A 26,683-nucleotide genomic window follows, 5' to 3' on the forward strand; every position below is an offset into this window, starting at 1 on the left:
GATAATGATAAAGTCACAGCACCTGAGGTTGTTTTTTGATCTTCACCCACATTTGAACATGCTCCTTTTACACTCCCCCCCCCCCCCCACTATTGACAGCTTCTGGAACCTGTCCTGCCCTTCCGAAGCAGTTAGCCAATGCTCTTCTTCACAATCCCACAGCATTTTAGCCTCACAATCTTAGCTCTGCTGAGCACTGTATCTTAATTGTCTATACGCCATCCGCACTAGTTGATGGGTTTCCCAAAAGTAGAGGACCAGGCAGCTACCCCTGTGCCTACCTCAATGTGCTTGTAAACCTTAAAGAACAACCCTGAACATTGCAGACTTCTCTTTCAAGGCCACGGAGACCCATGCTTCCTAAACATTTGTAAGTGCATTCATTAATTTCTGCTTTGGTCCCCTAAATCAGGAGCCTCCCCTGTTTTCATTACAGGCTTTTCCTCCCTGCCAGGTGCCTGGTCTCTGAGCTTTGTGGATCTTGCCCACAGCGGGAACAGCAGCCTTTGGGTCCTAAGAGGAAGGGGCAGGGCCCAGTGCTTGCTTCAGAGAACAAGGCGAAGAACAATAGCCGGAAGTGTCCAAGTGGGAAACAATCCACTGGGTCCAGCCCATGTGGAGGAGCTTCCTGATTGGCTTGATCTCCCCTGAGCAGGAACTCTTAGAATAACCTTGGAATTATCCCAGTAGAGTGACAAATTTCTCCACTGAGACGGAGCTGTCACCTGATAATGCCAAGCATGGAAAATATTAGAAAAACCCCAAAGCTATGATGAATTTCCTTCAGGAAGATCTGTTGGTATTTACTCAGCCTCCCATCGCCTGCCACACCAGCCACCTGCTGAGCCTCTGTCACAGGCACAATGAGTTTGTCACCAGCACCTTCCAGGTGGATAGTATCCTCCTTACTAGGGTTCAAAGGCCAGAGGTTCTCTTGAGCTAGGCAACTCAATGGATGCCCATGGTGTGGGTGCTCACAGAAGGAAGGCTACCTTCCAGAAGCATCTGCCTGCAGCAGACTCTGAGGTCTGGCTGTGGATAAACACTCTTCCAGGCACAGTGGAGGCCATAACACCACACAAGATGCTGTTTCTGTGTTGATAGAGCAATGCTACCCAAGTTCGGCTTCTTCTTCTTCGTTCTTTTTTTCTGGTTGTCATTGTGTGTGTACAGGTGTGCCCTCACATGCCACAGCGTACATGTAGAGGTCAGAGGATAACCTCAGGTAGTAGTCCTCCCCTCTTGTTGGAGGCAGGGCTTCTTGTTTACTGCTATGTGTGCCAGGCTCGCTGGCCTGTGAGCATCCAGGGATTCTCCTGTCTCCACCTCCCATCTCAACATAGTGTGCTGGGATTGCAGACTTGTGCTCTCAGGCTTGGCTTGACGTGGGTCCTAGGGCTCCAAATTCATGTTACCCACTTGTGCAGCAAGCACTTTGGCCCGCTAACCCATCTCCCCAGCTCCTACAAAGTCTATCTCTGTTTCATGGACTAGCTAAGCTAAGGCAAGAGGTAGTGTGGACAGAGGTTCCAGTCAGCTGTCTTCTCCACCTGAGCAGCTCTATGTGGTCAAAGCATTGGGATAAGCAGATCCTATACCAGCATGAGGAAATACTGAAAACCTCCGGAGTACGAGGATCCTTGTTTGGCCGGAGGTGCATCGAGTGGCAGTGATCCCAAGTTTCAGCAACAGGCAGAGTTGGGTTTGAATACCAGCCTTGTCTCTCTTTTTTTTTTTTAATTAATTTATTTATTTATTTGAGAGCGACAGACACAGAGAGAAAGACAGATAGAGGGAGAGAGAGAGAATGGGCACGCCAGGGCTTCCAGCCTCTGCAAACGAACTCCAGATGCGTGCGCCCCCTTGTGCATCTGGCTAACGTGGGACCTGGGGAACCGAGCCTCGAACTGGGGTCCTTAGGCTTCACAGGCAAGCGCTTAACCACTAAGCCATCTCTCCAGCCCTGGCCTTGTCTCTTAAATGTGTGGCTTATACATTGCTTAGCCTCTCAGGCTCATCCTCTGTTTGGTACAGGTGACAGTGTTAGCAGTTTTTCAGTGTGCAGAGAGCTGAATAATGCTTATCTATTCATGCATTATCTAGCTCATGATAAATGCTCAGTGAATGTTGCCCATTCTCACTACGACTCTTATTAGACATTAAATAATCTTTTTTTTTAAGTGAGTGCCTCTCTAAGATGCTAACTCAAGCATCTTAAAGCCCTACCAGTCTCCCCAGAGTAACTTCCAAAATGGGCAGCAGGCAACAATGTGTTGATGATCATCACTTGGGGGGTTTATAGAAGCTGCGGCTGAGGTCTTCTGGATGTGCACACGTATGCACACAGAAGCTGATGGGAAATCCCAAATCAGCAGGAAAGCCATCGTGGAGTGCTGGATTTAGGCATAAACAACGCGCGTAAACAGGGATTTGGAAGAGAGGAATGCGCCACGTAAACAATTTTCACAATCTGGTGTGGGAGCCCAGATGCTTCCTATACTGGGGAGAAAAGGGGGCGGCAGGGGTCAACCAAAGAGTATGACGAGGGGAACTGAAGTAATTGGCCACATTCCCATCATTCTGGCCGTGTCCACATGCTTGCATCTCTCCCGCCCGTGCTTTCATTTAGGGCGTCCCAGAGCAAATAAAGGAGAGCTCATCACAGACAGACAGACACACACACACCTACAGTCAGAGGGAATTATCAGTTTAGCAGACCTGGAAGAAAGAATAGAAGCACAGAAAACATAACAGTTACTTCTGCATTATTGTCTATCAGACAAAGCAAAGAGGACAAGTTGAAGAGAAGTTTCGTCTTGACGAATTGTTTTGAACCAAGTCCAGAGTTCCATTTATTTTGAAGTTTCTATGTCTTCACGATTTATTAATTCATTCAATAGATACTTTGGATGTCTGCATAGTAGCTATTATTTATATTCAAGGATCAGAATACAGAGCAAAGCATTGGACTGTTTTCATTCAATGAATTGAAAACATTTTGGGGCTGGGGAGATGGCTCAGTGAGTTGTCATGCAAGCATGAGGTCCTGAGTTCGGATCCCCAGCGCCCACCTAAAATGCCAGGCATGATGACATGTGTGTGGCTCTGAATCCCCTGAGCTTCCTAATTGGTTTTTAGTCTCTAGCTCAACTGGTGAGCTCCAAAGTTGGTGAGAGACCCTGTCTCAAAAAGAAAAGAGAGGGCTGGAGAGATGGCTTATGTGATTAAGGTGCTTGCTTGCAAAGCCTAACTACCAAAGTTTTATTCCCCAGTACCCCCATAAAGTCAGATGCATAAAGTAAAGTATGTGTCTGGAGTTCATTTGCAGTTGTTGGAGACCCTGGCATGCCCCCCCCCCTCTCTCTTTCTCTCCTTGCAAATAAATAAAAATATCTTTTTAGGGCTGGAGAGGTGGCTTAGTGGTTAAGCGCTTGCCTGTGAAGCCTAAGGACCCCGGTTTGAGACTTGATTTCCTAGAACCTACAGCCAGATGCACAAAGGGGTGCACACATCTGGAGTTCATTTGCAGTGGTTGGAGGCTCTGGCGCACCCATTCTGTCTCTCTCTATATATCTGTCCCTTTCTCTCTCTGTGTCTGTCACTCTCAAATAAATAAATAAGAATAAACAAAAAAATTAAAAATGGATCTTATTAAAAACACAAATAAAAAAGAAAAAGAGAAAGAATTGTTTACTACCGAAGAAATTGAGCGGCAGGTGTCCCAAGGTTACATCCCGGGGAGAAAAAAACTTAGGCACTGAAGGAAACATCTGTCTCCTCAACCAACAGTTCCTAAGAGGGGTTAGTGAACCAGTTCCTTGTTCCATGCAAGGCTAGCTAAACGCACCGAGCCACATGCAAAGAACCAGAAGAGGTAGCAATTGTCCTCAAGACATTTGCAGAGTGCAGCTGTGGCGGCAGCTCCAGATCTATCCGCAGCCATGAGAATACAATGTGTGGACAAGATCTGGAAGAAAAGGCAGCAGAAAGGATGGGTGTCAGCAGGACTTCCACAAAGAAGTGAGATCAAAGCAGGCTCTGAAGGAGTGAGCCCAGAGGAAGCGGGGAGCACAGGTTATCCACCAAGAGGGCCAGGGCACCACAGGGATCCACCAGGAAATCGTAGTTGCTGAAGGTGGATGGGAGTTGGGAGTATGTCATATTAAGAGCTCATAGCAGAGAGCCCGTGAGAGGTTCTAGCAGGGATGTCCCATTGTGGTATTCCAGGTCCATGCTGAAGTTGAGGGTGTTGAGGCTGTGTGGAGGTAGAAGTCAGCTGGAAGGCTGCTGTAGGCATCTAAGGGAAAGGAGGAGGCAGCCTGTGCTCATTGGTTGAAGAGGACGAGATGAGAGACATGTGTGAGGCAAACTGGCAGAACTTAGTGGCTATACATATACAGATGGTCCCCAGCTTAGGGTGGTTTCACGTTTCAAGAGTGGCACACGTTGAGAAGGAACCATACTTTGGATTTAAAAAAAAAATTATTTGATACTTTTATTTATTTGAGAGGGGAAGGCAGATAAAGAGGTTAAGCATGACTTTTTCTTTCTAGAAAAAGAGATGTTTCTTGGAAAGAAAATATTGAAGCCACTGAGAAACATTCTGCTTGGAAAGGAGACCATCTCATTTTCCTATAATCAAAACTCTTGATCTTTTAAAGAAACAGCCTCAAGAATCACACCCAAGAAATCAATGCTCAGCTCCAGCTTGGAAGTGATTTTCGGAGCAGAAATCAACTTCCATATACTCTGATGGTGCAAGCCGTGTGATTCCAGATGGAATAAGCATTCAAATGGAAAAGGAAGCTGGTCTTCCTGTAACAAAGACAGCATGTACACACTTATCACAATCACTCGTGTGTGTGTGTGTGTGTGTGTGCATGCCAAGTATTCCTATGTCTCCTTCCAGCTATATACCTAGATCGCTCCAGGCCAGCCAGGCCAATTTAGCAAGACCCTGCCTCAAAATGAAATATCAAAAGGGCATCAAATGTAGCGCAGCGGTATAGTGCTTATATGCAAAGCTGTGGGTTCAACTCCCAGTGGCAAAAAAAAAAAAAAAAAAGTTTAAACCAGTCCAATATTGGTGTCCTTTTATTCCTGTTGAATATCTAAACCAACATGTTTTTCAAGGATGGAAAGATAAAGCCAAACCACTATTTTTACAAATTATATTTGCTGTCACCATCTCTGTGATATTCATTATCAGATCCTTTTAAAGTATATTTGTATGTTGATTGGCTTTTTGTTCATTCACCCAGTGTTTGCTGAGAATCTATGTATACAGGGAAAAGAGCCAGTACAATAATAAAATCATGCATAATCCTTTCAGCAAGCTTACACTTAGAAGATGGGTGGGACAGGTACAGTTGGTGAGGATAGAGACTTTTTTCTTTTTTAAAGTTATTATTATTAGTAACCACATATTTCATTTAGGTATATCCTGTGTTGGTAGCCTCTTTGCCCTCACCCCTGCCCCTTTTCCATTAGGGACCCTCCTTAGTAGGGTTGTAGGTATTCCTTATGGGGTTGTGGTTTGTGTGTTTTTACCACTCTTACTACAAGGCAGGGTACACCCAGTTCCTGAGGACGCCGAAGGAACCACGCCATCAGGCTGGGAAAGCATGACTGAAGGTGTGGACCTGAGCTGGAGTTTTCTCACTGGGTCAGTTTGCAGTAGATGGTGTTGAAAGTGGAGTCCTGCTGGCTTTTCCATTGCAGTCAGTGTTTCAGGAGCTCAAAGGACTGTGTCAGGCTGGGAAGGGGTTGGAACTGAGCCTGGAAGGTGTGAACTCCCAGCCTGGGAACTTCCATGGATTTGGGAAGGAGGTGATAGAGAATCGCTGGAGCTTTTCAGTAGGGAGAGGATGTGAGCTATACGCTTGGAATTCTAAGAGGGACCTTTCACTTCTTGTTCATATTCCTGTCTCAGAGATGATGTGGAAAGAAAAATGGGCTTGAGTTTCCCCTGTCACCTTGGCGTGGGGGGGGGGGGGTGGGCTCTGTTCTTTCCTAAGGACAAGTGGAAATCCTTTGTTTATTTAAAGGCCAGGAACATTTATTCACAGTAGTACTGCCTTGACTTCAGATAGACTCATCTCAGTAAAAGGAAGCTGTTGCTTTGTGTATGGGGTCACAAGTGAAAAATATTTGGGGAGTGTCATAGAAACAATTGCACTGCCTTCCCAAAGCATGGAAAATGGATGTGGTAGCATCTATTTGTGTAAAAGCAATTGGTATGTTCAAAACAGAGAACTATTAAGGTAGAGATACAGAGATGAGGAGAATTAGGTGATAAAGAGAGCTCAGAAAATCAGCAAAGCTGGGAATTCCAGCAATAGGAACTAACAGAAAATCCTCCACAGGGTCCTTTGGTGGGAATGCTTTAGCTCCGATTACTTTCTGGTCTTGGATGACTCTCAAAGCACCGATTTTTAGGCAAAAGTCTATCTAGTTGGCCTAGATTAGTTCTATTTGTACTCCTTGGCTGGGAAGGTGGGAATCTCTGATCAATAATTTCATTAGATCCATAAGGCAGTGCAGAGAGATTTTTCACACCGGAAGAACCGGATATTATGTAAAAGGAAAGTCTTGAGGGAAATGGAAGGTCCTAGACACAAGATTTACAGCTTCCCGCCACCTTTGCTTCTATTACTGCACTCTCTTCTGAGCTGCATATCATCTGTCTTCTGCTCCCATCATGTAACTGGAACTTCAAGGTCACAGGTGAGCTCTGTTGTTAAGTCTGATGTGTGAGGGTGATTAATGTGTTACACCACAGCAGTGGGTGTTTAAGGCTCTCTTCCTCTTGGTATCAGCTGGTGAAGGCTCTAGGAGTCAGAGTGACATGAACAGCACGTCCAGAGGTGCTGAATCACAGATGTCGTTCCTGCAGGAAGTTGAAACTTCCCTTCCGAGACCCTGGGTGCAGCCAGGATTTGGGCGGTTAAGGCAGTTCTAGCCATGCCTTATTTGGAAGATTATTAGCAGTAAGGAATTCCAAACCTACCATTTGTGTTAGTAACTTTCTCATTGGCATGACCAAACTATCTGACAAAAATCATAGTGATGCAGAGTGGGAAGAAATATCCACAGACATTGCCCCCCCCCCACACACACACACAATGACTGACTGATGCTCTCACAACCCGTAACCTACAACTCCATGGTGAAGAGCAGCAACCCCACTAAGGCGGGCCCTCAGAGGAGTGGGGCAGGGAGGAGGGGAATGACGGTACCAGCACATGATGTGTCCATACAACGTTTCTACTTAATAAAAGAAATCACTGTGCTGGAGGAAGCATTTCTTTCAGCTTACAGTTGGAGGTGATGGTCCATCACAGGGAAGGCATGGTAGCAGGAGCATGGAGCAGCTGGTCACATTCAGCCCACAGTCAGGAAGCAGAGAGAGGAGTGTTGCTGCTCTGCTTGTCTTCTCCTTTTGATTCAGTCTGGGACTCTAGGCCAAGGGCTGGTGCCACCCGTAGCTAGAGTGGCTCTTCCCAGCTCAATGAACCTATTCTAGAAAATCCTTCGCAAACATTCCTAGAGATTTGTTTCCATGGCGATTCTAAATCCTGTCAAATTGACAACCAGAGATTAACCATCACACCATTCATTCCCCCCTTCTACTGTGTTATTGGTAGTGCTCTGGGTTGTGACTAACCTTGGCTCCCAATCCTCAGCAAATTTCTAAGCATTCACTCAAAATTCAGCAATATATGGCAAGTGTCTTGTATTGATTAGAATAGATTAGATTTGGAAGCATGTGACAGATACCCATTATCACAGGGGCTTAAACACATGTTGTTCCTCCCTCTTGTGAAAATCCAGTTATCAGATATTTGCTGATGTGTTCGGTGAGTTAGTCAGGAGCACAGCCATCTCCCAGTTATCACTCTCCTAAATGTAAGGAATGATCCCTTGTCATAAAAGCTGGGTATAGTGACTGAAATCCTAGGGCTGGCAAAGCAGAGATAGGAGGATCCCAAGGCTTGCTGACTAGCCCACATAGATATGTGTGAATACACATATTAACATACAAGAAACACCACAAACACATACCCTTCCAATAAAATTTAAAGAAAGAAAAAGGGCTGGAGAGATTGCTTAGTGGTTAAAGCCAAAGGATGCAGGTTCAATTCCCCAGGCTCCATATAAGCCAGATGTACAAGGTGGCACATGTGTCTGGAATTCATTTGCAGTGGTTGGAGGCTCTGTCATGCCCATTCTCTCTCTCTCTCTTTGTCTCTCTTTCGCTCTCTATCTCTAGCTCAATGAACTTATTCTAGAATAAGTGCCTCACTCTCAAATAAAAAAAAAAAATGTTTTTTTTTTTTTTTAAAGAACGAAAAAATACCCAGGTAAAGGAAACATTTTTAGTTGGAGAGCAAGTGTGTAGCAGAGCATCATGGGAGACAGGAAGTGGAGGACGATGGGAAGCAGGGCTGAGTGCCACTATTAGACAGCCAGCCTTTCCTGTATCCTTTCTTTGCTTAGGTCTGGAAGAAAGAGTGTTTTCAGCAGAGTCCTGGAGTCCAGGTATTTTGGGGCTAGGCAAGCCACAACAGGAGAGTGTGTGGTAAGCCACTGGGAAGTCGACAGGAAGTTGGGGGCCTGTCTGAAGCACTGTGCTGAACCATGTCATGGAAGGAGAGCTGGGTGTGACCCTCAGGGCATGGGGACATAGGATATTCTGAGCTGTTTCCTCTATTTAGTACATGTCCTTCACTTTCTCACCCTTTGAATGTGTCCTCCAAAACCTACCTGACCTCCCACCTACTCAGTCAAGTTTCCTCAGCACCTGTAGCAGCTGAAAATTTTATTTGTGTGGTCACAACAGTGGCTCAAATTTATGACAAGTAATCTGGAAGTGGACCGTCCAGAGGTAGGGCAGTTGCTCCATATTGTCAGGGGGACCCGGGTTGTTTCTGCCTTTTTATGCCCCTTAGCACATTCTTGCCTCCGCAGATGCCACCGGCTACTCTGCCTTAAGTGCCACATCCCTTAGTCAGCAGAACAGTGAGCCCCCAAACATGTTCATGTCCCCATCCCTGGATCCATGAATGTGTTCACGTACATGATAGAGGGGAAGTAAGGTTCGTATTTGTCTAACGTCTGTTGCTATAAGAAAATGTCTGAGGAATTTACTGTACAGTTTTTGAGCTGAAAGTAAAAATCCAAACCCATCCGTCCATCTGGCCTCTGGTAAGGCCCCATGGCTCCTTGGCGGATGGCGCTGGAGTAGGAGTGAAGCAAGCGGGAGAGATCACTTGGCGAGACAGGAAATCAGAAGGATTTGGGGGATCCTTTTTTATACCGTGCTATAGTAACTAAGTGGGGGTCCCTTGAGATCTACATTAATCCCTTCCAAGGGTAGCTCCCCCAATGACCTAAGCAAGTTCCGCTGGGTTCCATCTAGTGAAGGATTCACCGTCTCAACACTGACACACTGCCAAGCTTTAGCACTTGAACTTGGGGGTGGGGGGTATGCTCGAACCATATCAAGCAAGACAGAAGTCAGAAGAGTTGGGGAGTGCCAACTGCAGAACAGGGAAGAGCCGCCTGCTGGCTCAAAGACGAGGAAGAGGGCTGTGAGGCGGGAGCTGTGGGCGGCCTTAGGGCACTGGACAAGGGAGGACATGGAGCCTCCAGAAGGGAACACAACTCCCTCGACTCCTTCATTTAGTCTGATGAGCGCATGCGGCCTGTGGAAATGTAAGATAATGTATTCATATCAAAAGCCACTGCGTTTGTGGCAGGTGCCACGGCAGCAACTGGAAGCTGTCAGTGCTCTGCAGCCTGAGGTGCACGCAAGAAAAGGGAAAGAGCCCTCCATGGCTACTTTTTTTGTTTTTTCAAAGTAGGGTCTCCCTCTAGCTCAGGCTGACCTGGAATTCACTGTGTAGTCTCAGAGTGGCCTCGAACTCACAGTGATCCTCCTACCTCTGCCTCCCCAAGGGCTGGGATTAAAGGTGTGCGCCACCATGCCCGGCCTTTCCTTCAGCTCTTGACAGAGCTTTCCCAGAAGTCCTTCCTAACAATATTTCGCGTGCGTCATTGGCCACCGCTGCCCCGTGGCTGTCTCTAGTATTATCTACAATGAAAGCTGCTCTGTAGACATTTTCAGCCCGATTCATTGTCACTCCAAGTAATTTAGAGGTAAGGTGGCATGGAAGAAGGACAGACAGTGGGTCAAGAACGTGGGGCTCTTACCGCACACTGTCAGGCAGAACCGACTATTCCACGTGTTCTTTCCTCACATTGCATTGGCATTTTTTGTTTTGTTCTGTTTTTTTGAGGTAGGGTCTCACTCTAGCCCAGGCTGACCTGTAATTCACTATGTAGTCTCAGGGTGACCTTGAACTCACGGCGATCATCCTACCTCTACCTCCCGAGGGCTGGGATTAAAAGCGTGTGTCACCACACCCGGCTACATGGACATTGGACATTGTTATTAGTTGACCAAGAGCTCTTAAGAGCGGATACCGTGTTTGTTTTATCTTCCTGTCCCTGATGCTCAGCACATTGCCTGCCACAGAGAAAGTGTTTGCATAGAGTTAAATAGATGAATGCATGAATGAATTTTGAAAGAGAGGATGATGGATGCACTTCATAGAATCAGAAGTCTTTCGTGTTCTCTTATGAGGATCTGGTGGGGTTGGGTACATTTTTTAAGATCCTTCTTTGGCCATGATAGAAACCTCTTCTCCAGTGAACTAAGCCACCATGGCTGCAGTGTGCCACCTCTCCTGATAGAGCGTTACAGCCTGCTTTGTGTTCAGAAGGAACTGAGCAGGTGGGCCAGAGGCTGTGGTGTGTACCTGCCACAGCCCAGAGAGCCGCAGTTAACCTCTGGTATATATTACACTTCCTGCCCGGCTGTTATTTTTAGCACTCCAATATGTCCTTGGCGCTTCCAGAGGAGACCGCATCAGGTTTCAGTCAGGAACCTGACTGGGATGACAGTTGGTAACCAAGAAACACTGCTTTCTGGGACATTCCCCAGGACTTGGGTTTGTATGAGCAAGGCGGTGGCCTGCACCATCCAGTGTGCTCAGAGCCTGGGCCAAAGTCATGTGCACTTTGTGAGAAATTTTAATAGAAAAAAGAAAAACTGCTTCCTGGATCTGACTTGCTTAGACTGGCATAGACTGCCCATTTCCTCCAGTCATGCCCTGTGGGGGAAAACTCAGTTGTTACAACAGAGGGTTTAGTTTCATGGTTTTCTTTTTCTTCTTCTTCTTTGCTTTCTCTCTCCATTCCTTCTCAGTTACGAAGCACAGTATCGTGACCCAAATCTTTAGCACCTGAACTATATAGCTGAGCTCCCTGAAACCCAAAGAGGGGGGCAGGATGTGGAGACACATGGGCCAGTGGGCATCAGGTCACAGAGAACGCTTAACCACCTGCAGCTGCTGCGCCAGAAGTGAGCTCCTTGTTTCAAGTTGCTCATATTTGACACAATTTTGATTCTTCTAGAATCCACTGAAGTGCTTCCTTATGCTACCAGCCAAACATGCTCAGGAAATGTTGGTTTTGAAGTTTGTTGCAGTCCGGTTCGCATTGCTGGTAGAAATCACCCAACCAAGAGTAGCTTCTGGGAAAAAGAGGTTTATTTGGCTTACAGGCTCGAGGGGAAGCTCCACGATGGCAGGGGAAAACGATGGCATGAGCAGAGGGTGGACATCACCCCCTGGCCAACAGAAGATGGACCACAGCAACAGGAGGGTGTGCCAAACACTGGCAAGGGGAAACTGGCTATAAAGCCCATAAGCCCGCCCCCAACAATACACTCCCTCCAGGAGGCATTAATTCCCAAATCTCCATCAGCTGGGGAGCTAGCATTCAGAACACCTAAGTTTATGGGGGACACCTGAATCAAACCACCACATTCCGCCCCTGGCCCCCATAAACTGATATCCATACATGATGTAAAATACAATGCATTCAGTCTGACTTTAAAAGTCCCCATAGTTTTTATCAATCTCAATGATGTTCATACATCCCCATAGTTTAAGATCTTTTAACTGAGCCATAATACTAAAATATAACCTCAAAAAACCCAGAATGGCACAGAATAAATATTCACACTGCAAAAGATGGCATTGGGCATAGCAAAGAAACTTTCAACCAATACAAGATTTAAAATAACCAGGGCAAACATCAAACTCTATAGCTTCAAGTCCAGCAACTCAAACCAGTGACAAATCTTCAAGTCCGATAATTCTAACCAGCAACAAGTCTCTGGCATTCCAATTCCGCCCCTCCAGCTAGGCTACTCACAGTCCTGGGAAACTTCATCGGGCCGGCAGCTCCTCGGCAGCCATCTCATGGTCCCGGCATCTCCACTGGGTCTCCACTGCAAGCCACGGTTCATCCTCATGGCCCCATGGGGTCTCTATGCAGGCAACCAGTAAACCCGCTTCACACTGCCCATGGCCATTTCCAAAACACAAGACCGTGTTGCAAACTCAATGACCCTCTTTCCAGCATTTCTTATACTCCACGATACCAGGTAGGGTGCCAATTTGTTAATCCAGGGGGGAATAAAGCAGACTTTGAAGAACAGGACACTCCTTGAGCACTCAGACACCTTCAAAAGAGTTGACATTCTTCTTGTTGCCCTAGCGCAGGTCAGCTAGCCCAGTCTCAAAGGTTGTAATCTCTCAGTTGCAGCTGAACGGGCAGCAGTTCACCCAAAGATTTTCCTTTCTGTGCCATATCCCTCTGCACACACCAGTTCATTTCTACGCTAAGCAACCCTGCACAACTTCTCAGGACATGGGCACAAGAGCAAGCTTCTCACACAAACTGCTAGCCCAGTCCAGGCACAGCTCTTTCTCACCCTCATAAGCCAAACCTCACAGTCCATAGTTCTTACTGCCTTCAGGTCTTTCAGCTCTGACCAGGATAGACCACCAAGCTGTACTTACAGCACTGCAAGGCATCTCTTAGGCCAAGGTTTCAACTCCTTCCACATTCCTCTTGAAAATCAGCTTCAAAAGGCCGAAGCCACACAGTCAGGTGTCTAGCAGCAACCCCACTCCTCGGTACCACTTTACTGTTGCAGTCCGGTTCGCATTGCTGGTAGAAATCACCCAACCAAGAGTAGCTTCTGGGAAAAAGAGGTTTATTTGGCTTACAGGCTCGAGGGGAAGCTCCACGATGGCAGGGGAAAACGATGGCATGAGCAGAGGGTGGACATCACCCCCTGGCCAACAGAAGATGGACCACAGCAACAGGAGGGTGTGCCAAACACTGGCAAGGGGAAACTGGCTATAAAGCCCATAAGCCCGCCCCCAACAATACACTCCCTCCAGGAGGCATTAATTCCCAAATCTCCATCAGCTGGGGAGCTAGCATTCAGAACACCTAAGTTTATGGGGGACACCTGAATCAAACCACCACAAAGTTACATAGAAGTAAATGGGAGTGTGCAATTGAACCTCCTTACTTAACACTGAAAAGCAGATGGCCTGCTCCTTTTTTGGCGGGGTGGGGTGGGGGGTTAAAAAGGATTTTACATGGCAAAATAGTTTTGCCCTAGAGTAAAGAATTGTTCCAAAATGGAAATGGATAAATGCAAACTCAGAAGGTTAAAATATGCCAAAAAGGTTTCTCAAGGATAAAACCCATATAGAAATAGCACATATAATACTGCCTACTGGTCCTGATCCCTTTTTTATTATTTATTTTTATTTATTTATCTATTTGACAGAGAAAGGAGGGGAGAGAATGGGCATGCCAGGGCATCTAGCCACTACAAATTAACTCCAGACATGTGCGCCCCTTGTGCACTTGGCTTACGCGGATCCTTGAGAATCGAACCTGGGTCCTTTGCAGGCAGATGCCTTAACTGTTGAGCCATCCCTCAGCCCTGGTCCCTTTTTATTCCACGGTCATTAAGACCTCACCACAAGACTCCAGGAGGCATCTGTTTTAAAGGCAATTAATTGTTTTCTGAACAAAATCTAGTTAGATAAGTAATACATAGGGGTTTTTTTTTAGTGTTAGGATCAAAGTTGAGGTCTTGCAGGCCCTGAAAATTATATTAAAAATTATAAAAACAAAATGAAAATTACTTGTCTCTTACCCAGAGACAGCTACCCCTAACATTTTCCTGTTGTTTTTTTTAATCTTAATCTTTATGAAGGAGTGGCCTGTTCCCTTCAAAATTCCCCTCCAGATTAGGGAGAAGGGCAAAGTAACTAATATTCCTCTAACCTCTTGGCTTTAGATACTAATGGAAATATAAATATACATCTCATATAGAATGATGATATGCATATATCTACTAGTACAAACATAAGCATATATATTAATATATCTCAAATGTAACTGAGTGAGACCCCATCTTGAAAAATAAAAAAAAAAAATCAAATGTAACTGAGATACATTATTGGTATTTATATCACTGATATCTAACTACATATAATTTATGCATACACATATTTCACCAGTCTCAGTTAGCTATTACCACAATAATGCTACACAGCAAACTCCCTCCACCTCTAATCCTAGCACTGAGAAGCCAAGGTAGGAGCATCACAAATTCAAGGCCTGCCTGGACTACCTAGCAAGACCCTGTCTCAAATGTAAATAAATGAATAAAAAACTCCATTATTGACTTGAACCAGAACTTTTTCGTGCTTGCTGACACATCTGTAAGAAAGCTGGGCTGTGCTAAATGCCTCTGCTCTGAGGTGTGCATTAACTGGGCAGCCTTCCAACTATGATCTAGGCTCTCCTCTTTTCCATGTGTGTTCCTTCTGAGGTCCGGGCTTCAAATGCCCAGAGAAGCTCTTCTCTCGGCACTGGCAGAGGTACAGAGAGAGAAACCCAACCCAAGCTGAACTGTGTCTCTGCTTGTGCCATGTCTGCCGGCATCTCTTGGCCAAAACGCATCGCGTGGCCACGGCTGCACCCAAAGTCGAGGCTCAGGGAGTGAATCATATGGACATGATCAACATCGGTGCACCAGGGAAGTAGATGTTCTTTCCAGGGAGGTAAAGGGAGAGGCAGGATTTTTAAAGTAATATCTCCCTGTCTGACACATGGCTGAAGGACACTGTCCTTTGAGATTTAAATAAAATCTCTGAATGCCGTGGCCAGTATCATGCATTCTATCTATAGGAGACATCAGCCAAGCTCCTCTACCCATCAAATTTGTTCAGCTTATAAGTCATTTGACTGCCCTATATATGTTGTTCTTGTTCCAGATTCACATCCTTTGCCTAGATTTCCCACCCCTCCCCACAAAAAAACTTCACATAGATGTATGCAAATTATTTTGTTGAACATTTGGGCCAGCAAAGGAGCTTTACATCTGTGTTTATAACTCCCTAACTCCACCCCTCCCCTCTGAATTCTGTTTCCATTCAGCCCACACACACGGACTCTCCAGTCAAAGCTTGTTGAAGAGTTTGCTCTGGTCTCAGGAATTTTGATGGTCTCATCTGGGCTGGGCCACACCTTTGTGCAACTTCACTCAGGCTTTGTTGTTTTTTTAATTCATTGAGAAAATGTGTATAGAGAATTTTGTCCTCTCCCTGATGAAGTTTTAATCTGGATTTGGGGAAATAAATGATGTATGCTGCGATTTGGGGGCAAATAATCCCTTTCTGCAGGGGGGGGGGTGGTTGATCTGGGTATTGCAGGGTGTTTGGCAGCATCCCTGGCACCTACTTGCCAGACCCCAGTAACACCAGGCTTCCTGCCTTGGAGTTACACACAACCAGAATAGAGACAGGTCCACAGACATACCCTGGGGACAAAACAATCACCTCTGTAAAGAACTACTGCTGTAGTGTGTAGTGGACTTGGTAAGAGCTCAGGTAAACACCAGCAGTGGACTGAGAATGGTGCAGAGCTCGTCAGCAGTACCTCTTGGTGACTGTGAAAACCCAATGAGGCACGAGGCATCTGAGAAAAGACCTAGGGTGAGTTTTCTGGAGGAGAGAGATGGGGCGCATCACTGCAAAGAGGGAGCAGATGTGTGAGGGTAGAGGTCAGGTAGCACCAGGAGGCGGGACACTTTGGGGTCTTGTAAAAGGTAGAACCCCCACTTCTACGGAGTGAAGTGATGTGTGTATCCAAAGCTGTGTTTATTAGAAGGAAGCACATCTGGACTTAGGGTTTGTCATCCCAGGCTGATTCCTACCATAAACTCTCATCCATCTACAGACCATTTTTCTGACCCCTCTGGAAGGAGAGAGAAGAGGCCTCAGAAGGGGCACAGTCTCTCTCTAAATCAACCCGTGCCGGTATCTTGATGTCTCTTGCTCTCAGAAGATCTAATGTACTTAGTAGCCAGTTCTCAAGAGCAGATTAGAAAATAGGAGAGGAGGGGACACCAGCAAAGCTTCTAGCATGACCATGGGAAATGACTAGCAGCAAAATGGATGAGTGAGTAACCAAATGAATGAATGAATGAATGAGTTCAGACAAAAGAATTCAAAGGCACAGTAGTATGGGGTCTTCCAGCAGGAGAGATCTTTTTCTCCATAACTACCAAAGACCTGGCCATACTTCAGCACCATCCCACAATAGCAATACATGTGATGTTTGTGAGGGAAGGACTATGTAAGATGCTATGGAAACCATATGGTGAGAGTTTAGCACAATGATAAAGAACAGGGGCTGGAGTTAGACCTCCTGGCTTGCATCCTTTTGCCAAGAGTCTGCAGCAATGAACTTGTTATTTAACCATGCCAAGCCTTGGCTCTCTCATCTGTAAAATGAGGGATTGCTACTCTTATGGTCATTGGGAAGGTTAAATGAAATAACCTAGGTGATTTCCTAGTTCTTGGCACAAGTAAGCACTCAATATAACCTACTGGGTTTATTCCTGTCATTTCACTGAAAGAATATAGATACTGAGATTCCCCCCCCCCCATAGTTAGTAGTTATAGCTACTTTTCTGAAATATTCTCATAGTCTTCTTCTGGCAGTTGATGAAATTTCCCTTCCTGAAAGTGATACAGGATGGCGGTGGAGACCAAGGAAAGTTCTAGACGAGTAGGAGCAGTTGCGTCTACCCCTTCCACCACTCCTCTTTTTGGCAGTAGAGAGCAGGCCACTAAGGGAGAGACAGCAGGATCGCCAGGGTTCTGGCCACCGGCCACTTCTTAGCAGTGTATTTCCTGTGAGCAAAGCTGCCCTTTCACCCTTTGGCCATCCTGAGAAAGAAAAGCGTCATGATTCTGAGTTAGTTAGGAGGAACTGAAGCTATTTCCTTCAGATACTTTGTTCCAGGGCCATGTAAACATCATTTACTTCCAAATAAGAGGTATGCACATCAGTGGTTGGGGGAGAGGAGACTCCAAACAGTGTGGCTCTATGAACCAATGGAGGAGCCCTGGGTCGTTTCCCTTTGGCTTTTGTGTACAGGACACTCTGTAAAGTACAATCTTGGCCTGGCTCCTCAATATAGTGTACAATGGAAGGTACAAGTCGCCCGGCAGGAAGGGGCTGCTCCTTGCCCATAGACAGCCAGACAATAAAGCAACTCGTCCTCTGTTTGTGTGTCTTTCAGGCTGGAGCAGGAAATACAAGCGCTGGAAAGTGAGGAGTCCCAGATATCTGCCAAAGAGCAAATCATCCTAGAGAAGCTAAAGGAGACCGAGAAATCCTTCAAGGACTTGCAGAAGGTGAAGAAAACAATGGAGATTGCTGTTAAGCTGCAGCCACAGGAAGCAAGCCCTAGCAACATGTAGAGAAGAGGCCAGGCGATGTCACTAAAATCCGAGCCTCACCCTTTGTGACATGGGAGTAGCCTTGTCGTGGGGCGTGGGGTCATCGCACCTGCTGAGAGGCACCAGGAAGAGTCATTGGGAGGTTGGGGAGGTGTCTAGAGGGTGAGGTACTTCAGCTTGAGGACCAGAGTGTAGATCTTCAGCACCCATGTAAATTCTGGGTGTGTGTGTGAGGTGGAGATAGGGTGTCCCCAGGGCAAACTGGCTGGCTACATTTGGTGGCTCTGGGTGCGAATTAGAGATCCAGTCTCAGTAAATAAAGTGAAGAATGGCCCAGGAAGACAGCTGACATCAACCTCTAGCCTCCATGTGCACATACACAAATGCACCCACGTCCATACTTCTGTGCGCACCCAACACATGTATGCAAAAGATGTAAATTAGTAACTTAAAAAGAAAAATCTGAAATGAATCCATGGGCTTGCTGCTCCTCATCATCTGCCTAATGTCTGAGAAGTCCTCTCTGGACTCTCGAATTCTAAAGCCAATATTTATTCAGCAGCTCAGACACCTCCCTGTGGCTTTAATTATACCTTGCCTTTCGAAAGGGGCAGAGGCAATACCATATCAAATAGGCATAAATTCCAAAAAGTTTAAATACACGGAATTTGGCTGAATGTAAAACCACATGGTGCCATGTACTCAAAAGTCAAGTCTGAATATCTCAGAACCTTCCTTCTATCTCCTGCCCCCTTAGTACCTCAGTGATACCAAAACTATTGAATAAAATGAAGTTTAAGATGGGATTTCCTAATACCTTTCCTCTGTCTTCGCCCAAGATAATTGCTGGATAGTTGAAATTCATCTGTCAATAAACTGACCGAGATTCAATATAAGATAGGAGTTGGGATCTAAAACAAGCTACCCAGAAGAAAAGTGAGCATGGGGCTTGTAGGCTGTTAGCAAGTTCTGGGCCTAGGCCTGGGCTGGGGGCAGTGGCTGAGTAAACGAGGGTCACAGCAGCCGACATGCACAGTGACTCTCTGTCCTGCTTTTGTTCCCACAGAGCTTCTCCGCCGCGGATGGGGGTAAGTGTGCTCTGCCCTGGCTGTAGGTGGGTGTTTGCCTCCAGGTCCGCTTAGTGATTGTCATTCACACAGACTCACCAGGAGCGGTGGAGTGGGACTTTGGAAGGGCTTCACCAGGCAGGGTCAGCGAGGCTGGCAGAGGCTTGCTGCCTGGCCATTATTGAAGAGGTTGGCAAGGGAATGGACTGGCATTAGGACTAGCTCTTTTGCAGAAACCAGCCTATGGTCCCAGTAGACTGGTCCCCGGGTCACACCACAAGGTCTTGAGTATTAATGGGTATTAAGGAAGCCTTCCTAAAACTTCTAGTGCTTTCTTCTCCCTCCCTCCCTCCCCTTTACTCTCTCTCTCCTTTTCTCTCCACACATCAGTTTTTCTGTCTCTTTCTTCCTCCATCTTTCCCTCCATTTTCCTCCTTTCTTCCTTCTTTCTTCCCTCCCTTCTTCTCCTCCTCCCTGAGCAGTGAAGTATCTTTAGCCTTCAAGAGAAACCAGATCAGGGATAATGTCTTTCCCTGTGGGGATCCACAGTGTCCCCCAAAGTATAGGAGGAGAATGGGAGAAAGGCCTTTGCCCCTGAGCCCATCCCAGTGGGAGCAGGTCTGTCTCCTCTCCTATGCTTACCTGGGCCTGCATACTTTTGCTCGGCAACGTGTTCCTCTGACCTCAGCTACAAACCTATGGCTCCTGCCTTCACTTTGCCCCTCAGCTAGATGTGCTTTGAAGCACAGGAACACGGTGGAAGGGTAACATGTCACCTGCTTGCCTAGCTCTCTCGAGGTCAGCCTGTACCCCAGCAAGACATTCAGGGGCCTGAAGAGTTAGCATCAAGACATTTGCCAATGTGTCATTTGAAAAACTATGGGGAAAGTTTACAAATGCAATGATGCATAATACATTTTTTTTTCTGAATTAGCCACAGACCAAAGATATTTGCATGGAGGACACTTCTGACTTGGGCAAAAATACAAACAAAATAAAACAACAAAATGACAAATAAAAAAAGGTATCATGATTTTTTTTTAAATTCCCATGCAAAGTAAAAAGCAAGAGGCCTGTATCTGGGGTAGCGGGGTGTTCTTTGGAAAGGTACTAGCTGTTCTGTTCTTGGGCATATAGAAGGGCTTTGTCAGGGGCATACCAGCAGGGACCCTGGGAGAGGAGGACCTAGCAGCACGGTTTGAGGAGAGCAGCTGAGCTCCTGTGAGGTGTGACCCAACGGGGCACTTGTTCTGTGCTGTGATGGGGGCAGAGCATGAACAAAGGAGCTGGCCTTGGGGACCCAAGGGCTCTGCATGGAGAGGAGATGCCACCAGAGTGGAGCAAGTGCCAAGCTAGGCTGGGGCTGGGAGGTTGACCACAGATCCTGCATATGAGAAGGCGCATTATCCTGCCATTTCCCTTCTTTTTCCTTCCCCTTTTCAAACAAAGGCCTTCCCTGAGCTTCTCCCTGATAACTAAAGTATGGAAAAACCCTATATGTCCTGCCCCAGAGCAGCTCATGTGAGGCATGGTGGCCTTGGTAGTCTATGACTTAATAAGCCAAAAGGAAGCCATGTTATAAATTCTCACGGCTGTCTCATCTGCACTGTGAAAGTCACCACCAATTTCCTCCTGCAAACTTCCCACCATTCTCCTACCCCCAGCCTCTAAGGATTGACATAGGTGGATGCACCCCGATTATAACTGACAAGGGCCTCCAGCCGCCATCGGCTTTTGCCAACATGGGTAAACTTAGGCTTAGGAGATGTGAAATTTAGGGAACCCAGGGAGTTGAACCTCTCCTGTCACCCTGAGTTGTGATTCCTGCCTTCTGTGGTTTTAACCAAGCCTGGGTATCTTTTCCTTCTCGTTTGTTCAACTAGCAAATCAGAGTGAAGGAAAGAACACACGCTTCCAAAGAATATGACCGATGCATTTAGGTTGCCCTGGGGTCTGAGGGTAAAACTCAAGACATATCCCGCTTGGGGGACTTTGCGATTTCTGTTTCCTCAATCTTTGTTTCAAGGGACGTAATTTGCCAACCGCTTTTTAGTGTTGTTGCTAAGACCTAGTAATAAATTTCTATAGAACAGTGATAACTGGACTATAATAACTGTATAGATTCTACAGATAGCCAACTCAAGTATCCCTTGTCTGTGATGTACTGTGGAGGGGTGTGTGTGGGCGTACGACCCTTCTTCAGATGATACCTCATGCATATGAGCTCATACGACTTGGAGAAAGTGGCAATATTACTTGTTAGCTGATGGCTTTTTGTGTCACAATGCCCCGAGTCACCGAGAGCAACTCATTCCACTCAAGTAGAATTTCCTGATCAAGACACATGATGAAGCTCCCCTCCCCACGCCCTTATATGGCATTATTACCCAGCAGGGCCTTTAATGACAACATGGGTTGCTTGGGCTGCTCCTGATGGGCATGGTATAGTGGGTGACTATAAAGTGTTCATGGTATATAGCTACTGTTACCTCTGTGCTTTGCCCACCCAGTTGCTGGTGTGAAGCCATCAGCTAGAAGAGGCAAAGGAAGATGTAAAGTATGCGCCATGGGCCAATCCCAGTCCTGGATGTCGGATCGTGATCTTAGGTGCCCATCCTATCCCAATCCACGGTGCTCTGCAGTCTTCCCCACACCAAAACCTTCACGCTATAATTGGGAAATCGCAATCTTCGGTTAATTAAAAGTCCCATTTCGAGGAGAATTTTCATGACTTTGTGCCTCTAGCTTCAGCTAGAGCTTTGGCATGCTTCTTTTCTGTTCTGTAAACAGCGCGCTGTACCGTTTCTGACAGAAGAGAATGCAGATAAACTTCCTGACTTTGGCAGGAAAGAGGGCAGCTTAGTGACTTAAGCCGCCCAAAGGCCCTGTTTGCTATTCCTTGAGCTGAGCTTTAGACACCTTTTGGCTGCATGGCCTTAGGATTTAGTACTTAGTGATGCATTATGGGGGCTGTCCTGTCCCCTTAAGGAATTAAGCCCCACTCTCCATTCTCTTGTCTCTCAGTAGCAGCCACATAGCCCTCGCTCTTCAGGAGCTGTGGCCATGGAGCTCATAGGCAGTGAGTGGCGGGCAAGGGTTCTTCTATCACCCACTCAGTTCTGGCCAGGAGCTGCATCGTGGAGGAAACTAAGACGTGAACCCTGAAATTGCAAGCTCTTTTACAGGCAAAACCCTCTACAGGCAGTTTTCATTTCTAGCTGCTTATTGCAATCAGGTTTGCATTGCTGGTAGAAATCAACCGACCAAGAGCAGCTTCTGGGGGGAAAAAAAAAAAAAAAGAGAGAGGTTTATTTTGGTTTACAGACTTGAGGGGGAAGCTCCATGATGACAGAGAAAATGATGGCATGGGCAGAGGGTGGACATCACCCCATGGTCAACATAAGGTGGACAAGGCAGACAATAGCAACACGAGAGTGTACCAAACGCTGGCAAGGGTCACTGGCTATAACACCCATAAACCCGCCCCCCAACAATACACTCCTCCCAAAAGGTGTTAATTCTGAAATCTCCATCAGCTGAGAACCTAGCATTCAGAACACCTAAGTTTGGGCTGGAGAGATGGCTTAGCGGTTAAGCGCTTGCCTGTGAAGCCTAAGGACCCCGGTTCGAGGCTCGGTTCCCCAGGTCCCACGTTAGCCAGATGCACAAGGGGGCGCACGCGTCTGGAGTTCGTTTGCAGAGGCTGGAAGCCCTGGCGCGCCCATTCTCTCTCTCTCCCTCTATCTTTCTCTCTGTGTCTGTCGCTCTCAAATAAATAAATAAATAAATAATTAAAAAAATTATAAAAAAAAAAGAACACCTAAGTTTATGGGGGACACCTGATCACACCACCACACTGCTAAAGCTTTAACCAGCAGAGACTACATTTAGCACCAAATACACTACGTGTACAAGTGACCAGTGCCTGAGGTCTCACTTGCTCTTAATAGTTTGAGCCTCCATCTCATCTGAATGAGAAAGTCCAACTTACTGGTTCCCATGCTACAGATTTCTCGACATCTTCAGCGATACTTTGAAGATTTACAAGTCTCTCCTGATCATCTTTTCTCCTAAACCATCCCTCTAGTCCCACTTCTATGAACTGCTACAGCAGACTTCCCCTAGCCCTCAAAGACTGGCTATCTCAAGCTGCTGCTTTCTCCAGTCCTGTTTTGGGCTGGGCTGGGACGTGCCTCCTTTCCCCGGTTCCCTACAGTGAGAGTAGAGACACATCAGCGGCTTTCTGTCGGGAGTAACAGGAGCACAATTTAACATAGAAAAGGAGGTTCAACACCATATGTGATTATGCAGAGTCCCCGGTGACTCATATCTTCACTGATCCTCGGGGGCTCCCTGTAGGCTGCTGCATAGCCATCTCCCAGCCCACCGTCATCTCAAAGGTCCAACTTCACTCTCTGCAGTGAGAAGACTTTTAACTATACCTTCCCTACCAAAGATTTAAGCTTTAGCCCAGATAAGGCCAGAGGGAGAAAGGGGAACCTGAGCCCTACTCCAGCCTCATTCCCTGCTCTTTTTTGTTTTAATTTTGGGTTTTGATTTCTTTGAGAAGAAAAGTCTCACTACCCTGGCTGGCTGGCTGTGAACTTTCAGAAATCCTCCTACTTTTGCTTCCTAATGGCTAGAATTATAGGCATGCACCACCATACCTGGCTGGGTTTTGTTCATTTTTGGTATGAGAGAGGGTTTCACTGCAGCCAAGGCTGCCTGGGAACTCGATATGTAGATCAGACTGGCCTCAAAGTGTGTCAGTCCTTCTGCTCAGCTGCCGAAGGGCCGGGATTGCTGGTGTGAGCCACCATACCCAGCTCACCTCCGTTTTCTTCTTCCCAAATTCTTTTTTTTTTTTTTTTTTTTTTTCATTTTTCGAGGTAGGGTCTCACTCTAGCCCAGGCTGACCTGGAATTCACTATGTAGTCTCAGGGTGGCCTCGAACTCATGGCGATCCTCCTACCTCTGCCTCCCAAGTGCTGGGATTAAAGGCGTACACCACCTCACCCGGCTTTTCCCAAATTCTTAATATGACAAAAGCCATTGTCTTAGAGAAATTCCTCATTTGCCCTAAGAACATAATAAATGATCCTGTATTGTTCTATATCATTTCCACTTACACAAGTCAGCAAGTGCTGTGCTTGTAGAACAGGACTAAGCCAAATCCAGGGCTGTAGTCTCTCGTGTGGAATTCAAAAGGGAAGCAATTAAAACACCCTGTTCAGAACTAAGGCATCAGTGGCATAGAAAGAGGGGAGTCAGTAATGAAAACTGGAGGAGGTATAGGCTATGGACTTGTGGATACTGGGAGGGGGCTGGACTAGGGCATCACTGAGAGACGAGTCCAGGAGAGCCCCCAGAGGAGGGTCCCTTGGGCATATAAGGAGGCTCGGGAGAGACACAGGAAGCAGGTGGAATGGCTGAAGAGTAACTGTTCTCCCAACATTCTGTGCCTCGTGACACGAGCATCACACAGACCCCAGCTCTCTAGAATCTTCTTTTGCTTCCCCCACTTCTCCCTGGGAGATGACCAGGGTCTTCTTGCCTCACTCCAGGGCTTGGCTTTTCTTTGCTGATAACCTTGACACACGTTTGCGAATGCCCATGCCCTTCATCTCACCTCCTGAACAAGCTTGCCAAGGGGTTCATCCAAGCAAACGAGATGGCTTCCCTTCCTAGGGCAGCAACACTTCCTGTGCTGAGCTAAGGTGGGTTCGCCAGAGGGTGTTCTTTGCAACCTCAGGATTTTTCTACTGTAACCCCAACCTGAAGTGGAAGACTCGTGGGATACGTTCTAGAATTTGTCTCAGTGCGTCTATATAAAGTTGGTCTCTTCAAATGAATAAGGCACACAGCTGCATCCAGTTCAGAGAATATATTGTTTAATGCACATTTTTAGTGTGATGTGCCATATTTGGTCAATTCCACCACATTTGCAATGCCTCTGACTGGCCCGTCTAGGCTTCTTTTCACCACTGAACTCATTATCCTAGAATCTGGAGCTTTCTGATGACTCTTCCCGCACGCAGAGTGGTCCCGGGCCTTGAGCTCTGGCCTAGATCCCCCCAGCCTCAGCTACTCTGTTGAACATCAGTCATTGGGCGAATGCTTGGCTTTGTTTACGCTGATCCTCTCATCCAGTGGCCGCCTCAGTGGGCCTCTATGTAGGGCAGACAAGCTGCCGTCTGGGCAGTGAGGCCATTGGGCCTCTCAATACTGTGCCCAATTGTACTCCCTGTTCTGAGCTACCAGACGCAGAAAGTTTCCTTCCAGCAACTCGCCCTGCCAGTCCTCTGTTCACAAAGAGCAGAAGCATCACCTGAGCAGGAGGGAACCAGCAGAGTGGCTGGTAAGTCCTGGAGAACCCTATGGCTGTGACATCAGGACTGTCCGGGGGGCTCGGACATCTCTGAACTTGATTACTGAGACAGGTGTCTTAATGTCCTCACACAAGACGATTTCTCCTTCAGCCTAGTCTCGGGTACTGGCACCTATAGATAGCCGAAAACTACTAGCAGGAGAGGCTTGTGAGGGAGTCATAGTGGTTTCTCTGCACCTGTGGGGAAGTTGTCTCTCATGCTCATGGTTTTTGAATCTATCTTTGTTCTTAAAGCAAATCTGTTGTACTGGGCCTCCAGGGAATTTTACGTTCCTCGTTGGGACTGCACAAACTGAAAGGGCCTCCATAGAGGCTGGGCGGAAAAGTCTCAAAGCATATGACTCCATTGCAAGAACCCTGTGGGATCTGAGCCCTTTGCATATCATGGAGATTTTATATGTACGTATATATGTGTATATATATTGAAGATTTCACTTCACTCTTCTGGATTTACTTCTCAGTTGTTATAGTATATTTGGGAGTAGCAATTTAAAGAATGTTTCTTATTAATGTTTCTGACAATGGTGGCTTTTTAACAAAATCACACATTTGTGAGTGTAGAATCTACGAAGAACCATGCTCAGAAGTGTGGCTCAGATCAGAACTGAAAGGACATGAACACTAAGTCTCTATGACAACCAACTTTTTTTTAACCCCAAACACATTGAGGACCAGAGGTTAAATGCAAAAATGAATTGCTTAGAGTTGTGCACTGAGTGACAGTGTCAGTGAATTCATATGTGAACACTAGATTTTGCTTTCTTTAGATAAATTTATGTTTTGCTTTCTTCCCTAGTTAAATTTATGTTTAAAACAAATCACAATAATATTGTTTATAAAGCAAAACAATCACGAAACAAACAAGCCAGATGAAACCTTTGAGTATATCAGCCTGGATATTTTATGAAACAAATAGTCTCTCCACATTTTTAAAATTTAATTAATTTATTTTTTTTAATATTTTATTTTATTTATTTGTTTGACACAGAAAGAGGGGGAAAGAGAGAGATGCTCCAGGGCCTCCAGTCACTGCAAATGAGCTACAGATGCATGTGCCCCCTTATGCATCTGGCTAACATGGGTCCTGGGAAATTGAACCTAGGTTCCTTTGGCCTTGCAGGCAGATGCCTGAACCTCTAAGTCATCCCTCCAGTCCATTTTTTTATTTCTTATCTTTTGAGAGACAGAGAGAATGGGAGCACCAGGGCCTTCAGCTGCTGCAAATGAACCTTCAGGCACGTGCGCCCCTTTGTGGTGCATGTGTGACATTGAGGCTTGTATCACTGTGCATCTGGCTATGTGGGACCTGGAGATTCACACATGCAATCTTAGGTTTGCAGGCAAGCACCTTAACTGCTAAGCCATCTCTCCAGCCCTCCCTCTTACTTTTAATACAAAAGCAAGATAGAAGGTGATAATTATTGTCATAGCTGTCACGTCCATTGACTAAGTTCATATGTCAACAAGACAACTTGCTATATAACCTCACTGCTCTTACAAGCAGACTTCTAGAGCTGAGTGGGACTCTAAGT

The 26,683-nt window shown here is 46.3% G+C and overlaps 1 protein-coding gene across 6 annotated transcripts in view; it reads left to right on the forward strand.

Annotated features, from left to right (window-relative positions):
* The window catches only part of Palm2akap2 (PALM2 and AKAP2 fusion), a 544,596-nt gene that overhangs the window by 279,672 nt on the left and 238,241 nt on the right, over window positions 1-26,683 (forward strand). For all 6 annotated transcript variants that reach the window (XM_045153745.1, XM_045153748.1, XM_045153746.1 and 3 more), the window contains 2 exons: window positions 17,537-17,651; window positions 18,763-18,784. In XM_045153745.1, coding sequence (XP_045009680.1) covers window positions 17,537-17,651; window positions 18,763-18,784 — 137 coding nt within the window. The remainder of the gene's footprint in view (window positions 1-17,536; window positions 17,652-18,762; window positions 18,785-26,683) is intronic.

This window comes from Jaculus jaculus, chromosome 1 (assembly GCF_020740685.1).
Source record: "Jaculus jaculus isolate mJacJac1 chromosome 1, mJacJac1.mat.Y.cur, whole genome shotgun sequence".
Taxonomy (NCBI): domain Eukaryota; kingdom Metazoa; phylum Chordata; class Mammalia; order Rodentia; family Dipodidae; genus Jaculus; species Jaculus jaculus.